At 37.8% G+C, this 17,872-nt stretch overlaps 1 protein-coding gene across 21 annotated transcripts in view; it reads right to left on the reverse strand.

Moving 5' to 3' along the window:
• Nucleotides 1–17,872, reverse strand: part of MYO3B (myosin IIIB) — a 253,079-nt gene that overhangs the window by 124,479 nt on the left and 110,728 nt on the right. For all 21 annotated transcript variants that reach the window (XR_007204830.1, XR_007204841.1, XR_007204835.1 and 18 more), the window contains 4 exons: nucleotides 16,823–16,970; nucleotides 16,433–16,586; nucleotides 13,143–13,231; nucleotides 11,498–11,627 (listed from right to left, as the gene is read on the reverse strand). Coding sequence is in view for 6 of the 21 variants with exons in the window: in XM_048309828.1 (XP_048165785.1) it covers nucleotides 11,498–11,627; nucleotides 13,143–13,231; nucleotides 16,433–16,586; nucleotides 16,823–16,970 (521 nt within the window). In the remaining 15 variants the exon portion in view is untranslated. The remainder of the gene's footprint in view (nucleotides 1–11,497; nucleotides 11,628–13,142; nucleotides 13,232–16,432; nucleotides 16,587–16,822; nucleotides 16,971–17,872) is intronic.

Raw genomic sequence — 17,872 nt, forward strand, 5'->3', positions numbered from 1 at the left:
TCAAAAATAATTAAATGTTATTCCACTTTGTGAAAAGCATCAATATTTGAAGAACAAATGCTTTCAGATAATAACATCACCAGCTTGAACTGCCATGGGTTCCTTGAAAGGTTAAACTGGTTAAAGGTTGAAAGATTGCACTGCACCTTTCAGAAGTCTAGCTTCATGCTAATTATATGGTCAAAACTTTAGAGAAAATACAAATGATATCCCTGTAGACCAAATGCTACCTACATTTAATCCAAGTCCATAAAATGGACCAATTAAGTGATACTAAACCCTCTCAAAATTGTCTTAGGTTTTGGGGTTTTTTCTGAGGGAGGGGAGAGAAGCTAATGGTTAAAGTTAGGATTAATCTTTTAAACATGTACATGTTTAATTTTACTCACATGCACTTCAGTTCAATGGGATTGCTCATCTGAACAATTAAGGCTCCTACCTATGCGTCTGGATCAGAGACTAAGGTCTCTGGGATTCATTGTGCCAGTGAAGGAGTCAGTCAGAGCTAATGTTTCTCTTTTTTTCCTCTGTTCAATGAAATTGAGAATGACTTTAATGCTTTGAGAAGTTTCAGTCATTAAAGTTTGTGAAATTCTCTTAGAATTTCCAATGGAAAAAGAAGTAGCAGCACAAAATTATGCACTCACTGGCTAAGCTCAGGGTCAGTGCTCAGCAAACCTCCCTTTGACTTGAATCTGTTTAGAAGATCTCACATCTCTGCAAACATATTCTTCACTGATGCCTCATTTCAGCTAGGTGAGAAAGACCACATTATCAAAGAACTGCATCTCATCTATTATGCAAAGCCAGGCAGGAGAAGTTTTGTAAGTATTTACATCACACACGAAGAAGAAATGTGGTTTTGTTTTTTCAAGCTGGACTTAGGAAGTGGTCTCCAGATCTCAAAAAGGACTAGTCAGCATTCCTGGCTTCTCATTTGCATCCCTGGTAGTTACTCACTGTGTGATCTGGCTGAATTAATTATTTGTCCAGCTGTTGACTTTATGTACTAATTAGGAAAAGTACACTCTCTGGCTGGATGTTCTGATGTTAACTATGGTTTGTCTGTGCTTCATTTATTCTTAGGTGATGGGTTCTGTAAGGAGTATCAAGCAAATATTAGCAATATCAGCACTGTATTTATAACCTCATTTTGGTTATGTCTGCAATAGATCATTCCTCCCAAAGTAAGAGCATGCCAGGTAAGAAATACATTAAGCTTTGATAGAACATCCAGTTTGTGAAGAGCAAATGACTTACAGAGAAAAAGCCTAATGACAATGTCACCTTACTGTACATGTCGTACCAGGGATATTACTATTATATAGAGGGTAAATACAGGCTCTTTCCTTATCCTCATATGTTTTATTAATTTCTTTCATGCTTCTGGTTCAGATAAAGAGGGGTTACTTCAAACACCATGTAGATACAGTATAATATGGTCAGAAATGCTACAATGCATTCACATTTCATTGACATGACTTCTAATCACAGCTAAGCACTCACACTCCAGAAGAGGTACAGGGCCAGACAATGTCTTTGACATGCACAGATTCTTCTCTGTCTTTCCTTTCAGTACATTTCATCAAGCCGAAGGAAGTCGACTGCTTATCTCTGTAATGCATTTTCATCTACTGTAAGACTAAGCTTTTAGCTCAACTACAAATGAATACATGTACTTTTTTTATTGGGTACTAATTTGAATCTGGTCACTGACTATCAAAACTCTATTCTTTTGAGTTATTGAGTCCTTTAAGCTAATCTTGTGCAATAAAAAAGCTAAGAATCCAATTTTATCACATACTACACATTTTACACAAGAATGTATTTATAAAAATACTGTCTGTTGAGCACAACTATCAATACAGATAGACCTCAACTACTGCTTCTTCTGGAAGGAGAATTACTTTACTTTCTATTCAAAATAAAACCAAGAAATAGTATTTCCAAAATCAGATACATATTACCAAACAGAATCTGATCAACATAAAACCTTAGTAATAGTGAAGCCCACCTGGGAATAATCTAATTATGAATATTTGCTTCAGAAGCAAAAATATGCATGTTTTTGGCCCAGATTATTTTAAATGAAAAATTCATGCCCTAGTGAACTGAGGAATTCTGACACTGACTCTCTATTAGATTAAGGATTTCTTTAGTCTTTTTGGCCTGAAGTAGACATCAATCATATTTACAGATACTTAAAAGCTTTACATTGCTAGACTGGGATTGGAGAACCTGAGTATAAGTTCAGTGCTGTTATGCTTTCTATTGCACACATTGCAGACACTTCAGTGGTCACTTTCCGCATTAGAAGGCACACACTGGCAAACACACAGCATCACGTCTACAGCAACAAATAAAACTTCACTTGTAAGCATCATCACTGCTATGTTTAAGTATTGTTTTAACACAGTAGGTTAGTTGGCTTCTTGTAGAATGGAAGGCAACTAAGACACTGACAGCAGCTGAGATGAAATGAAGGTCAAACTGCCTACAGTACTCTACACATATCTATGATGAATGCATGATGACAGTAAGAAAAATCTTAACTTTTATCCTTACCTACTAAAGAAGAACAAATTATGGTACTAATTAAGCTAGTTAGTGGTAGTGCCCAAGATATTTTTCTAACACAATCTCAAGTACTAATTGCTGCTTTAAGCAACATGCCCAACTTTCAAGCTAAATTGAATCAAATGTATAGTCATCTACTTGATTGGGAGTATGTTCACTGAAACACAGACCTTTCCTGAAGTATCATGGGCACAGTATGTGGTCACAGGATATACAAGCAAACCTTATGTGATTCTCATAGTCCTGTGACATGAGCAAACTTACAGACAGTAGGCAAAACACATATGGTATAGCCTGATAACATGATAAAGAGGTTCCTGGGCACAGGCCAAGGGATGATCACGTGGTTCTGGAAAAGAGAGTGGCAGAGCAGGGAGTAGATTGCTATCTGGCCACAGCCAGGAGGGCATAGGTTGGGCATCTCTGTCCAAACACAGGATTAATGATAGGAGTGGCACACTAAGTGCAGTGAGTGCTAACTACCTGAAGCTGCATCTAGACAAAAATGAAACACATTTTAAAAGCTTGGAAAAAACAAAGTTCTTGTATAAACAATACTGCAATTTTCTGCTGCTTGATGTTCACCATTTTCTTTAGTCAGGTCTAGTTGCAGTTTAGCCTGACTAGTTGGAGACCTGACCAACTGGCTGGCTGAAGAGAGGCTGGTCACAGCCTGATCCAGTCAGGCTTTCAGCTGCTGTATTACAGAACAAATTGGCTTGGCTTTTTATGATTTATATGTTGTCAGAAGACATGGGCCATTTCTTTCAGATATGGTCCTTAGTAATTTCCTTCCACATCTCTTGTAATGCATGGTTTGATGCTGTTGTATGTAATCAGCTCAGTACAACAAAAATTGAATTCTCGGCGGAACAGCAGACAGGACAGAACACTGCTGCTGTCAGGAGAGTACCTCACCATCAGTACAAGGTTTTCTGCTGCCCCAGCAGATTGCCCTGGTACCTGTACCACACCTGTAACTGAGATTAGAAGAAAACTACAGAGGTGAATTTTCTATGAAACTTCATTATTGAGGAATTCTTCACTGATTTTAAGCATTGGTCAAAATAACCTTGTTTTACTTACATCTACTCAGGCTGGACAAGTTTATTTCTTCTTCCAGAGGTATGTGGAAGAATAGTTCTAAAAGCATACACAGGTTGGATATATGGTTATCCCACATTCTCATTCAGCTCTAGTCTCCCTCATTGTTTTATGTAATTGACATACTTTCTCTTGCATGTTATGTAAGAAATTTTTTCCCCCAAAATGTATATCCTTTATCCAGAAAAGTAAAAGTATGATTATAAAGAACATGGTAGTTATCACATTGTTCTATCTATTAAGCTTCATAGTGCTCAGTTAAGCTTGAGGCCAAAGTAAGTTTCTACAACAGTGAATAAACAGGAAATCAGGAGAAGTCAAGAACTGTGATTTCTAGCCCTTTGCTTGTATTTCCAGAGTATGTTCATTCTGCATACAATGTTTAAAAATTTTACAGTATATATTCCATCACTCAGGACCTGCTGCTGAAGCTGCTCCATACATACACAGTCAAAATCCCACTAAAGCCAGTGAAGACTCCCAATGAATTCAGTGGCAAAAATTCAGGTATAAAGATGCAACTGAAAGCACATGGAAAAAAATGATGGAACATTTTCTCTGACCTCACTATGACTATCACTCTCCCCAGTCATCAAGAACCTAAGGCTAGACAGGCTGAAAAACGGTATCAAAACCAAGTTTTGAAAGTTTGAAGTTTTGAAACTTCAAGGCAAGAACTGACTTTTAAAAGTCTTAATTTAAGATGAAACAAGGTTACAGAACTTTATGAAAGTCCCAGACCCTACCATTTTTGAAATCTAGGCATTAATGATTTTGACAACTAATTTAATCAAGTCTCAAAGGCTTCTCAACTGAACCATTGCTCCCCTGGATGTCAGCACTTCTGTATATAATCACAGTTGGCATAAAATCAGTTACTTTTGTAGTAAAGCAAATCATTAATTATATTTTTATCTCCACTTCTAATGAAATAAATACCCATTCATACAAATACCCACAAACACATTTTCTGTCTTTGTCACACATTGTAACCTGCTATCCAGGCAGCTCAATTAACTACTCTTGCATCAAGACAAGTCAGGCTGGAGTAAGGAAGACAAAGTCAAATAATAATAAATAATGCTGGTTCAGTAAAGTACTGGCCTTTGCAGCTTGTTGTAAGGTGAAGGAATAAAAAAAAAAGATAAAAGTACAAAATCTTAGTAAGACTGTACAAAATACTCTGAAATTAATATACAAGATCTAGCATAGACTCAGAGATTTATTTTCCATCCACTACATTCATCCTTTAGATATATTAATCCTTTAATGCAATTCTTTTGAAAGAGAGGGAAATATAAGCACGTTTTTGCAAAGGACACACCAAAAAACATTATGGATGTTCATATGAGTAAGATTATCTGAATATTCAACAAAGTTATCTGCTCTCAAAACTCACTAGCAAATTTAAGAATAATTGCTCTTCTAGGATTTAATCTTGAGAGCTACTGAATGCTTCCAATGACATACTGAGCATCTTTGACACAGTTTGACCTTACAGCACAGAGTGCCTGTAGAAACTGTCAAGTAAACTACTCATTAAAACAACATTATAATGTTCTCTGAATATTTCTGTATTTAAATTCTGTATATGGTGCACAGTGAAATCCCACAGGCTTCTAGTTGATATTAAAAACAGTAGCATCTTTTATGTGACGTTTCTTTTGTTTCCTCAATATGAATTTAATTAGTTTACAGTGCAGTGCTAAGATTAATTACTATTCACTACTGTGAAATCATGCTCATTATAGGATTGAGAAGTTAGGCCAGAAACATGAAAATTGGGAAAGGTATCTGCTCTCTTCTGATAAAAAGGCAAAGAAAAATTATTCTCAAGATTTGTTCTAAAGAGAATGGTCTATTATAAATCAAATCAGTAAATTAATAAAGATCTATTCTTGAACTTGTCCACTTCTACTTTTATTAGAGTTCAATTTGCAAGCACTTGGAGACAAAAACAATCTATGTCCTGTTATTCATTTTCAGTACAATATAATCTGTAAAGTCTCAGATTAAAAGCAGTGTAATTCTGTTTGGGCAACACCCTTTACCAAACATAATTGTGGTAAATGTAACTTGACAACACTCAGCCGTTGTGCTTACTGCCATGTGCAATTCCAGAGATTCATTGACACTATTTATAGGGAGTTATTCTCAACAGCAAATAACTGTTATACTTTATATAAAGCTTTAGCAAGACTGAGACCTTAACTTTGATCTGATAGATGGTTCTGTTTCTAGATGAGTTCCATTTTTAGGACTATTTTAGAGCATTTTTTGGATCCTACTGCTAGCAAGCATTATAATACAAGTATCCGTACTGCATTTGTCCTATGATGCAAAACCTTAGGATATGAAGAAAAATAAACACTGAACTGTAAAATGCTCAAGTGAGAAGCTCAAAAAAGTAATCCATCACTCTACCTCCCAAGCTCAGTTAAGCTACAATTAATTTAGTTTACTGATGTCCCACATCTGCAACCCAGTAAAGTTCATGACTGTTGCGGCGCACAGCTGTGGTTTAAAGCCTCTCTTTGCATACAACTCACTGGCAGCAGAGCAAAAACTATTTTTGTGTGTTTAATATACAGACCAGTTAGAAGTATGAAAGCCTCCATGTCCTGAATGAAATACACAGCTTCCATTAACTTTACTGAAAGTCTTACACAACATAATTTTGATTCATTTTTAAGCAAAGATACTGTAATTACAATGACTTTGTTTCCAATTCATTTGACTTAAGAGCGCCTGATCTCCTAAAGGTGAAAATACTAACACAAAAGTACCATTACAAAAAGATTTTATTGTGGAATAAATCAGTAAAATTAAAATGTATTTGAACCTTTGGTTCTATTGTGATGTATGGAATTAAGAGGAAAAAACCACACTAAACCCAAATGGAAACATGTTATATTTCAGTGAATGAAACACATCAAACCAAGAGACCTACCACTACTTATTGCTAGAGTAAGGGCCTGTGCTCAATAGGAGTGCACAGTGACAGACATGACAGCTCAAACCACGGTTCTACTGAAAACAATGGCAGAGCACCTATGATTTTGACTTGCCAAGATTACACTCCATGTATGCCCAGCAGTACCTGTTCATGGGACTGAAATGCAGGAAAATCTCTTTCCTTTGGTTTCTGACTCATCATGAGGAATCACATGCTATCACAGTTACAGACAAGTTAATACTGGTGATAGTAATCTTGTCGCCAAGAAGTGGTGAAAAGCAGTTCTCTGAAGCGATATTGCAAAAGGTCCTAGTTCTTTTGTTCTTTTGTGTGTATAAAGGTAGCTTGAAACATTTTTTTCACATTCTCTCTTAGTTGTTTGTTTTGGTTTGGTAAACAGACATACACTGTTTATAATTACTTTTCATCTGAGGGCCATAAGCAAGGTTAGAGACTCAAAGGCAGAAAGAACACAGACTAAAACTCAATATTGAGGAGGAGAAATGACCTTTAGACAGATGAATTATAAATAACTTGTGTCTGGAAAAAAATTCTACTTTGGACAAAAAAAATTACCTTGTTAAAACATGACTAACCAAAACCTTCATCCCAGTTGTGAAAACTTTCACTCCAACTCTCTTTGACAGATTATGCTTAAATATATAGGCACCACAAACAAGGAGTGCTTATTAGCAATGATATATTGATACTCCATTGCCCTAATGCGTGAGCAATACCCAATGCTACTAAAATTATTAGACATGATGTTGCTGTAGTGGTACTCAGATTTGTATTTCTTCTATGTAGCCAAGCACAGCCCCTATTGATCCTCAGAGCAAGGATAAGGATGTGTCTCAGCATCTCTACTCTTCTGGTGGGAAGGCTGGAGGATTTCCCTTTCCCTCCCTGCAGGAGACAACTCTCTCCCCTATCTCAAGTAAGGACCTAAGGCAGAGCAGAGCGACCCTGATAGAAGTTCTGAAGGTCTGTGAGTCATGGAAAGGGCAAAAGTCTGCAAAGACTGTGTTTCAAGAGTAGAAAACCTTGTTGTGATGCAGCTTTTCTAAGAAGATAAAAACCCTGCAGTCTCAAAAACCCCCAGGGGTGCTTTGTCCAAGCAATCCAACAGTACCACCCCTTATAGGTGATGCTGCAAAAATTTCTTGAATATCAGGACAGTGAGTCAAGTGCTCTGACTCCTCAGTGGTGAATGTATCAAGGCTGTCCTTATTTTTCCAACCAAAATCCTCTATTCTTACAAGGGGACTCCATTTTCCAGATCACATGATTCCTTTTCTCTCTGATGCTTTAGCAGCAACAGTGATAAACTAAGACCAGAGACAACCAGGAATACATTCTATCTAAACGGGAACATGTATATGCAACTAAAGTAGTGGCAGTACAAGAAGCTGCGTCTTTAGAAAAAAGTGACAGATATGGAAGCAACTGGGAGAACTGTTAGATTAAATCAGAGTACATTCATACAATTTTGAACTTAAAGGTCCCTAGAAAGTGCAGATTTCAAAACACGCCGAATGTGACTAAGTTTCCACTGAAAGATGACAAAACAAGCTGTATTATATAAAACAATTATATAAACAATTTGTTCCAGAATGTTTACGTTCCAATGTCTCATATGAGTAGTTGCATACTCTACTAATGATAATTTACTATTACAAATGTATATTTAATGTCCTGCTGTTAATTTCTGGCCCTTTAAACTGCATGGACCGCTACCGTGAAATAGAAGCATTTGTTAAGAGGGGATAAGTGTATTTGATAAATTACAGGGATTAACATGATCTTAAATTAGTAAAAGTATTTAGCTTTTTAGTATTTATTTTCTTGATGCTGCTCAGTTTTGGACAGTGGAAGATATGACAGTTATATAAATATACTTCAAACAGAGGATCATCTCAGGGTGGGAAAGGCATCTTTTTGTTCTTTTTGGTATTTAAAGAACTACATTTTCAGTCTTGTCAGACACACGATTACAGTCTCGCATTCCCTCTCGCTTCTGGGATAGCACCACCCAGTGGCTGCAACGCGTATGGGAGAGCGCTGCTTGGCAAAACCCACCTACACTGCACATTCCAGAGATAGTTGCAAGCAGATGTGAGAATGTGCTGTCACTCATTTTCAAACAAAACACCACACACAGAAGGCCCATTTCAAGTCAGGGTTACCTGGAAAGATGCAATATGTCTCCCATGTAAATTATTAACTTTTGCACCAGTCAGTAATTGACCAAAAGCTGGAGAAAATTGTACCCAGATCATGAATCTTAATCTGTATTTTTTCTGGTTTGCTTTAGGAATGAAGCACATGTTGAGTGGAGGGAAGAAGGCTAAGAAACAGGGACAGAGTACAATGGGACGTATACACACTCACTATTCTTTTGTTTACAAAGGCATCTTTGTAGAAAGTTAAGAGAATAGCATTATCTTTCTTCACTGAGCAGAGATGAAGCAGCATTGCCAGCAGTGCCTTCTGTTCTCAGCCAAACCTTTCATTTATCTTGCAAGCTGCCAAAACTAAACCTGGCAACAATCTGAGTTTAGAACACAGAGGCCCCAACACAGGATGTGAATGCCAATTATATCAGACAGCTGGAAAAAAAGAGCAAAATCACAAAGGCTTTTCAAAAATAAAAATGACATAAGGGCTTTAAGCTATTCTTACAACACCATGCACAGATGCATATGCACAATAATTTTTTTTATCAGGATGTCCTGTACCAACTTGACAAATACAGACAAGTTGTGTGCTCTTCACAGAAAGGTAAATGGAGGGAGAAAGCATTCAATTAATGTAAATAGGAAACAAGGAAGGAATGTAAGAGACCTAAAAAAATAGGTAAAATATACCAGCACGGTAACTATACATTAACTGCAATGAGAAGTATCTCTTACTGAACCTTCTATGCATCTTAGGCAAAATACTCAAGTTGAGTGCTGCTGCTACTGAAAATATCTCTGTAAGGCCAGAAAAAGATGAGTTTGCATGAAGGCATCAGCCTTCTGACTTAAAAATAGCAATTAAAAAAAAGCATAATATTTACAATAATTTGGCCTGATAAGTGGAACAAAGCACCTAATCGGTTTCGTTCTGACAATAGCTCCAAGGTATAAAACAGCTTATAAAGAGGGTGTGGAGGTACATTTGACCATGTGTGAGCTTTCTTGCTTGCTTTTCTTGATCATAATCTCTTTCATCAATTTAACACAGACTCAAATGTAGAGTAGTAGTAAACAGAAAGATTCGTTCCTGACTTGGGCACAAACCAATCCTCCGTCATAAACTATATTCCCCTCCATCTAAACTCATTATAGCTGAATGGAGAAGCAGATTCCTCATTGTTTCCTCACCTCTCAGGGACCTCTAAAAGTGTAATTTGAACGGGGGTAGTCAAAAGCCTTCCAATTACATGAAAAATTGCACTGTAACAGGAATCTATCCTCTGTAGTATATAAACAGATATTATGATATCAATTTTACATGTGCAAAAAAAGCTCCAATATAATTTTTTCTCCAGATGTTCTTTTTCTACATAGAAATATCAAGAGAGGTTAAATGCATCACCAGATGCTACAACTGGGATACTGACAGTCCAGAAATTCAAGGCAGAGAGCTGCTACACAGGCACAGAATTGCATCTACAGCCTATGTACAATAAGCCTACACAGCACTATCTAATGCATCTACCAAGTATTTCCACCCAAACATACAAACTCATCTGCATATGTCAGCTCACAATAATTTTTCAATCTAGTACAATCCATTGTATTTAGATTTGGTATTACATATTTTTCTTATCCATTACAAAATAATGCTTCAAGAGTGTAGAAAGTATTGAGAGAAGTACTCATCTGCTGGCTTGTTTGCATGGATACTGCAGAACTATCATTTGCATATGGTACTGGCATTCTGGCATCTATCCATGGAGTAATCAAACTTCATCTTGCTGTTTTATTTAGCTACAGATCTGGCAGTTTCATGTAAGTCAAAGTCAACAAGCTTTAAGTCAGCCTTAAGTTAGCCTATTAGTATATGGCTTTTACAATTTGTAAGAAACTATGTATTACATCAGTGCCTCTAAATAGATGGATATTACCTGCGAAACACCTTGATCTACCATCACATGATTTATGAACTGTAAGCCATGGTACACAAGAATATCAACTGTGTACTGATCTTAGCAAAGCACTAAGAACTAGAAACTCCCGTATTTTTATCCTGCCCTGAGAATGAACTCTTGCCCTAACCATCTGATAATCTCCCTTTCTCTGCAGTCAGGGAAGAATCTTGCTGCACAAGATTCATGAAAGGAAATGAAATCTTGAAATCAAAGAATAAAGTGTAACAAACATTCTGGAAAGGAGATATGATAAAAACAAATGCAACTGAAAAAAAAAAAGAGAATTTGGAAATGGAGTGAATACAACGAAATGGACTGGGATTAAATGAGGTGCAATGAATAGGACTGAAACTTGCCTAAATGATACTTATTGAAATCCTGAAATCAGGGAACAAAGTTCCCTGAAATTGATGAAATGAAATGCTAAAAAAAAAAGGAGAGAATTCTGAAGCAAAGTGAAAACAGTAAAATGGCATGGGATGACATGAAGTGCAGGGAAATGAACCAAACCTTGCCAAATTGATCTTTATTGAAATCGCAAGATTTCATTTCCTTTCGAAAGGAAATGAAATCTTGAAATCAGAGAATAAAGTATAACAAACACTCTGGAAAGGAGATGTGACAAAATCCTTGAAAAACAAATTGTTCAGAATCAAGTAAGAGTTTGAGAAGAACAGGTAGCTGAAGAAGTTACAATGTTAGCAAAGCTGTGCAGAAATTACCTGTTTTTGTTAATGGGCTAGAGAACAGCTGCTGAAGAAGTTTGTTCTCTGAAGTTCGCAACACCACCACTATGTCAGCAGGAAGAGTGTCTCTGTTCTTCTCAAGGAATGCAGAGGCATCATATAATACCTAGTGTGGGAAAGCAGAATGAGAAAATTTTGATGCAATGGATTACCCAAAAGCTACTATGTTCTTTAAAATGTGAACAGTCAGGATTGACCAAGCAGACCAGCTAGGGTCTACATGCAAATGAATTATCTGCAAAAGACTTAAAAGTGAACTACAACAGTGTGTTCAGAATGTAAATTGGCTATACAGAGTACCTATATTCATAGAATGCCATTGTATATCAAACTGGGTTAAATGGCTTAAATCCTGTTGTGCTATGGTTTGCCATGTCAAACTATTCTATGCATGACGCAACATAACAGAGATATTTCATTAAAGCTTAAGTTGATTATTTACGTGCAGTGTAAGAAATGGTTCTCAGGTGGTCACTTTCTATTGGTTGTCTGCATCAAACCTGTGATCTATAAACAGACCTGCTGGAGGAACAGGAGTAAGTTGGACACATTGTAGTACATTAAAACAGCTTCTCATGGCACTGAAAATCATATTAGGAAAACAAAACATTCCTCTATTTCAATTATCCTGTTTTGATTAGAAATTAATGCCTGGGTATTTGTATTACTATAATAATCAGTTATTTTTGCCTTTTGCTTAATTGCAATAATTTTCTAGAGCTGTTTTATTATCTTTAGCAATATTCCTCTCTAGCCCAATTTCCCTGGAGTACATTCATTTACACAGAAACTGAATGTTCTCCTACAATAGAGAACTGGCCAGTAGTGTTTTTATTATTTTGCCATGTGGGTACAAAGAACTAACTAAACCTGTGTGCATTTTAGTAGTTATCCTTAACAAGACAGAAAACCTGACAGAATTTACTAGAATATATCTTAAAATTTTGGAGTCTTATAATGATCCAGAGATGAGACTTCATCGATAACTATATAAAACATGGCTATTTTGATTTTGTCTATAAACAAATATTTGGGCCTGAAATTGCAAGCAAAGCTCACGTGATGGTGAAAGCCAGACTGTTACTCCCCATATAAAACAATACGTGAATGTGAACCTCTGAGAACAAAAGAAGTTAGGTGTTAAAAAGTACAAGAAAACATCTCTACTAGCAAGTCCCAGTCTTTCCAATGCACTCGATAGGATTTTAAGTTCTGTTACAGATACTGGTTTACATTGCTTTCTATGCATATACTTTACATAACACTCTCACACAGAACTTCTGGGGCATTCATGTGCTGTTACCAAGCATGTAGCCTGCTCTGGCTCCAGAGAGTTGCTCCTTTGAAATGACTGTAGTACTGGCATCTCTGAGGCCACATTTCTTGCAGGCAAAAGATGCTTACTGTCTACACTATTTGTGTAAGAGCCCTAAGGATAGGCTCCAAAATGGACTGCTACGCATGAAAATTTCATTGCAGAGTGTATGGTGTATGTTTGCATAAACTTTATCATTTTTTCTATTAAAATGAGGATAAAACCCATAAAGCAGAAACTCTGGCTAAAAGCAAATAATGACCATGCCACTATTATTTGAACCAAATAAAAATCACATGACCTTACCTTTCCAGCATAGTGCTGAATACCAAATGACAGTTCCACTCCTTTTGGTCTCCAAAAGTATTTGCATCGTAAGTTATCTTCAAATTTATCTAGACATTGAGAAAAGACATTGATTTAAGTGACAGAGGGATAACTATAATCCTCATCCTAATCAGTTTGCTAAATTGCTGCTCAAGAAGTCAGAACTGTTACAAACACATACTATCAGATTGCTCAGAAATACCAAGCTGTCACACCTGAATGGAACAGTTCATTTTAAACTGGTCCAGTAAGACTCTCTTTCAAACACCACTGTTTGTGGATACCTTTGTCCATGGAAAAATTTTAAGTAAGAAGATCCAATGAAAAGATGTGAGAAGATTTCTCATATTTTCCAACTAATTTACTTATGTATATGCAAGGTTTGCAAGGTATTTTAACTACGTACACTCAGAACTGTGCGTATATCACACTCACTTAAATGCCTATTATTTGTATTTTCTCTATTTCTCTTATTTGTATTTTTCTTCCTTTCTGCATTCATTTAGCTTTGTGCATCACGTTTTAAGGATATGTTACTGTGTTCAGTCTGGAACTGTCTCTCATATACCTTTGTACTGCTACAGAAAAGAAGAAGCTTCTCTATAAAACCTCTTCTGAGGAGACTTTCTGTTTCCTGTGATTACCCCTAAAGAGCTGTCAGAAAAAGAAACACCAGTTTCTAAGAAAAATGTCTTCTATGCCCTGTGGTATTTAATATTTTGTAATGAAATTAGTGCTGTCTGTCCAACACGGAGGGCCCAGGTAGCAATTCCTGCCTGCTGAGCCAAGGAAACAGCCCTGGAAGGGAGCAGGATCCAAAGGAACCCATGTTAATGAGAATTAGTGTTTATACTGTAAAACTTGCTATTATACTAATTTACCTGAACAAGCAACTAGAGACCTGAGACCAGAAACAATTGATAAAATTCTCTGTCATGCTGTGTACATCAGAAAATAATATCAAAATGCTTTTTTTAATGTTAGAATCCATTAATATTTTGTGTTAGGTTTTTCTTTCTATTACCACTTAATTGAGCTTGTATTTAAAGCAACAATAACTAAATTTGGAATTTCTGGGGGCTGGGACAGAGTGGAATTAATGACTGTCTGGCACACCTGAACAGGGCAAAATACGCCACTTTGCTGTTTGCTTGAGGGATCTTGCTGTGCTGTGTACAGATCAGCAGTAAGGCCAATCAGCACTGGACCAGGGAAAGTGCCTCTGGAAGTAGAAGTTCAATATTCAGTATTAACTGATTTATGCAACCCACAGGGAGGCAGACAACTTTAGTGCACAAAGGAGGAGTGTTGGAGGTTAGTATTTTTCCTTTTTTTACTTTCTCTCAGGGAATTTTGTCCCATCTGTGACCTAGGAGATAATAAGGACTGGTACTTAAGAGATACAAAAGAAGTGGCCAAGGTAGGGGGAAGGGTGCAGTGGGCTACTCTCTTACCTGAGGGGTTTTCTATTGGGAAGGGCAAAGATACCACGAGACTTTAGTTGGGGGCTGAGGGGCTCGGCTCAGCTCCTAGCTCTCTCTCGCTCCTGGGATCAGAGGGAAAGACCACCAGTCTGTAGTTGCTGTGAGAAAAATTCGCTGCCACTGTGGAGCTCCATCTTTTTACTGTGTTTTTTACTGCGTCTACTGTGAGTGAGGCTTTGCTCATAGGAGCAGCTGGTGAACTGACACCTTATGGAACACCCTGCCTCACTGGAAAAGACCCTCACCATCAACTCCGGTGCCTCAGGGGAAAACTCGGGACCCCAACCCCCCTCCCCCTTCCTGGAGGGCGTGTCTCCCTGGCTGCGTGCTGCAGTGACCCAGCCCCGCTGTTGTCTGCCACTGCCTTGGGCTTTTTCACTACACTCTAACCCAAAACCCTGTGTCTGCCCGGCCACCCCTGGCTCCTGCTAAGGCTGTGAAGTTTTCTGTTACATTGTGTTTGCTGCCCCAGAGTGTGCCTGCCTCTGCCATTCCAGCCGCTGCTCCGAGGTCCCTGCTGCAGCCCATTTCACCACCCAGCCCGCCCGCCATTACCACGTGAGGGAGACGCGGCGCCACAGCGCCCCCTGCCGGCGCGGGGGAACCATGGCAGGCGCCCTGCCCGGCCGGGAGCCAGCAGCGCCCCTGCCGGCTGTGAGCGGAACTGCCTGAAGGGGACCGGGCCCGCGGCCCAGGGAGGCTGGCACTGGGTTTGTGGTTCTGCTTGTTCTTGCTGCCGTTGTTGTTGTGTGTTTGCCTTGTTACACATATATATGTATGTATACATTTATATGTGTATATATACATAAATAAAGAACTGTTAATTCTTTTCCCATATCTTTGCCTGAAGCCCTTAATTTCAAAGTTATAATAATAATTCAGAGAGAAAGAGGTAATATTTTCCATTTCAAAGGAGGTTCCTGCCTTCCGTGGCAGACACCTGTCTTTCAAACCAAGACAAGGAGCAGAATGAAACTATAGTACTCATTCTATCTGTGACGTGAATTCCAGTTTCAGCTCAACCTAGCAGTAGTGAAAAACCTTGTACATGCATTGTGCAATTTAACTGGAAACTGTTATTTTTCTCTAACAGTTTGAGTCTCTGCGGCACATTCCACTGAAGGAAATGGAACTCTGTTTCATATCACAGGGAAAAATGCAGCTCTAGTAAATAAACGCAAGACAACAGCTTTAAATGTGGCATGCGCTGCATATTTTAAGATTGGCACCAAGATTTGTTAAAATGTATGTAAAATATGTATGAAGACAGGGAAATACTCAGCCAGATGGCACACCAGAAATAACACACACTTCCTATTTATGACGAGATAATCTGAAGTGAAGCAGTATTTTCTAATTAGATAAACGTGGGCCTAGGAACCTGGGAGATCTAAATTTTACTTTCAACACTAATGCTACCCATGGAGTGGTCCTAGATACAAGATTCTACCATGTCTCAGCCTTCCCTTCAGTAAATGGGGATAAGTACTGCCTGGTCTATCCCACATACATGTACAAGACACAGGATATTTCCTTGTAATCTTGGAAAAACAATAAGCCCTTGCCACCTGATACTTAAGACAACTTTTCCAATTTGAAAAGGATAGAAAACACGTAAGCAGAGAAAAATGATGAAGCACAATGAAAAATATACTTGAATGTCAAATGAAATGACACAAACTCAGGACAACTGTGCTAGGAAAACTTGAATAATGATGACATTGCATCCTCTTACAATACATTTGTCATTTCCCAGACCTTTCCCAGAGTTTTGCTTGCACATACCAACTAAAGTTAGGTCTGTTGCCTGAGGAAATCGACTTTCTTCATCTAGCAGAGAGAGGAGACCCATGGGTTTCTGAAGGAACATATCTAAAAGTGGACGGTTGTCCTCATACTCCACTGTAGCAGCATCAATTCCCTCACTCTGATATTCCATCTACAAAAGTCACCAGCACAGTTTTAATATTGAACCAGTAAAAGCAACATCATCATTAGGGCATTTATGGTGCACACCAATGCTCTATAGGCCCCAACAAAATCATTTACAAAACTTCAACAGAAAGATGTAATTATCTCACATTTAAATCACATACCCATTTTATAGAGTACTCCTGAATATGATTATGGTGTAGGATGGTTGATTCAGCTAGACCTTAACAGAGCTGAATTTACCTGCTCCAGTGCAAAGATATGTTGATTGAAATAAAACTGGATCTGTTCATTAGCAATATTTATGCACAGCTGTTCAAAAGAATTTCTTGCGAAGTTCTCAAATCCAAATATGTCAAGTATCCCAACATTCATCCCACTTTCAGCATTGCTGCATGTGAAAATACAAACAAAATTCATTATGGGCAACACCAAGTTAAAATAAAAATAAACATGGTAACTAAGATTGCATAACTGATTCACTCTGCTACAAAAATAAAGGAGGAAAAGTATGTCTGAACCTAAGACAACTTGTGCATTTGTTTAGCATTGTTAAGACTTTTGTTTTCCATTTGCTTACCAATTTTCACAAAGAAGGCAGGAAAACCATAGGTACAAAGTAACAGACACATAGCAGTGCTACTGAAACAAGGGGTTTCAGTAGGCAGATCCCAAATAAAATCTACTGTCTGCTCCTCCAGGCAGACAAAAGGTGTCAAGGTTTAATGGTATGTTTTTGCTACACTTATTCAGAAGGGTAATTACCAAGTCTGCAGCTGCTACAAGCTGGACTGTTAGAAGTCCATGGGCTAACTCAAGTACACTCATACCACAGTCACCACCAGAACTGCATGAAATGGATGAGAATATGTCTATATGACATAGCAAAGTAGCAAGTAGACATCTCAGATCAGAGGCATTTTCACAGCACCTGAGAGGTTCTCTTGTTTCTAAAATCTCTACAGCTTCTTCAAAAGATCAAACCAGCCAGATCAGTGCCTGGCAATGAAATCATAAGGATGCACAGTATAAAGTTTCTGTAGTTATTAAAAAAAAAAAAATCACATCTCAAGTAGCAGCACAATAATAATAATCTGAAGTCTGCATTTATTACTTCCTTACAAAAGCAGGGGGACTGTAACGACTGTGAATACATACTGAAGTTTTTCAGCGTCCTTCAATTATCTATCAGCCTTCTGTATGATTTCATGTTCACTACATAGGAAGCATCTTTTAAAAAAAATTGTACAGCACTTCAACCACCCAATTTCCATTGACTTCAGTAGCTAAATT

This window comes from Corvus hawaiiensis, chromosome 7 (genome assembly GCF_020740725.1).
Source record: "Corvus hawaiiensis isolate bCorHaw1 chromosome 7, bCorHaw1.pri.cur, whole genome shotgun sequence".
Taxonomy (NCBI): Eukaryota; Metazoa; Chordata; class Aves; order Passeriformes; family Corvidae; genus Corvus; species Corvus hawaiiensis.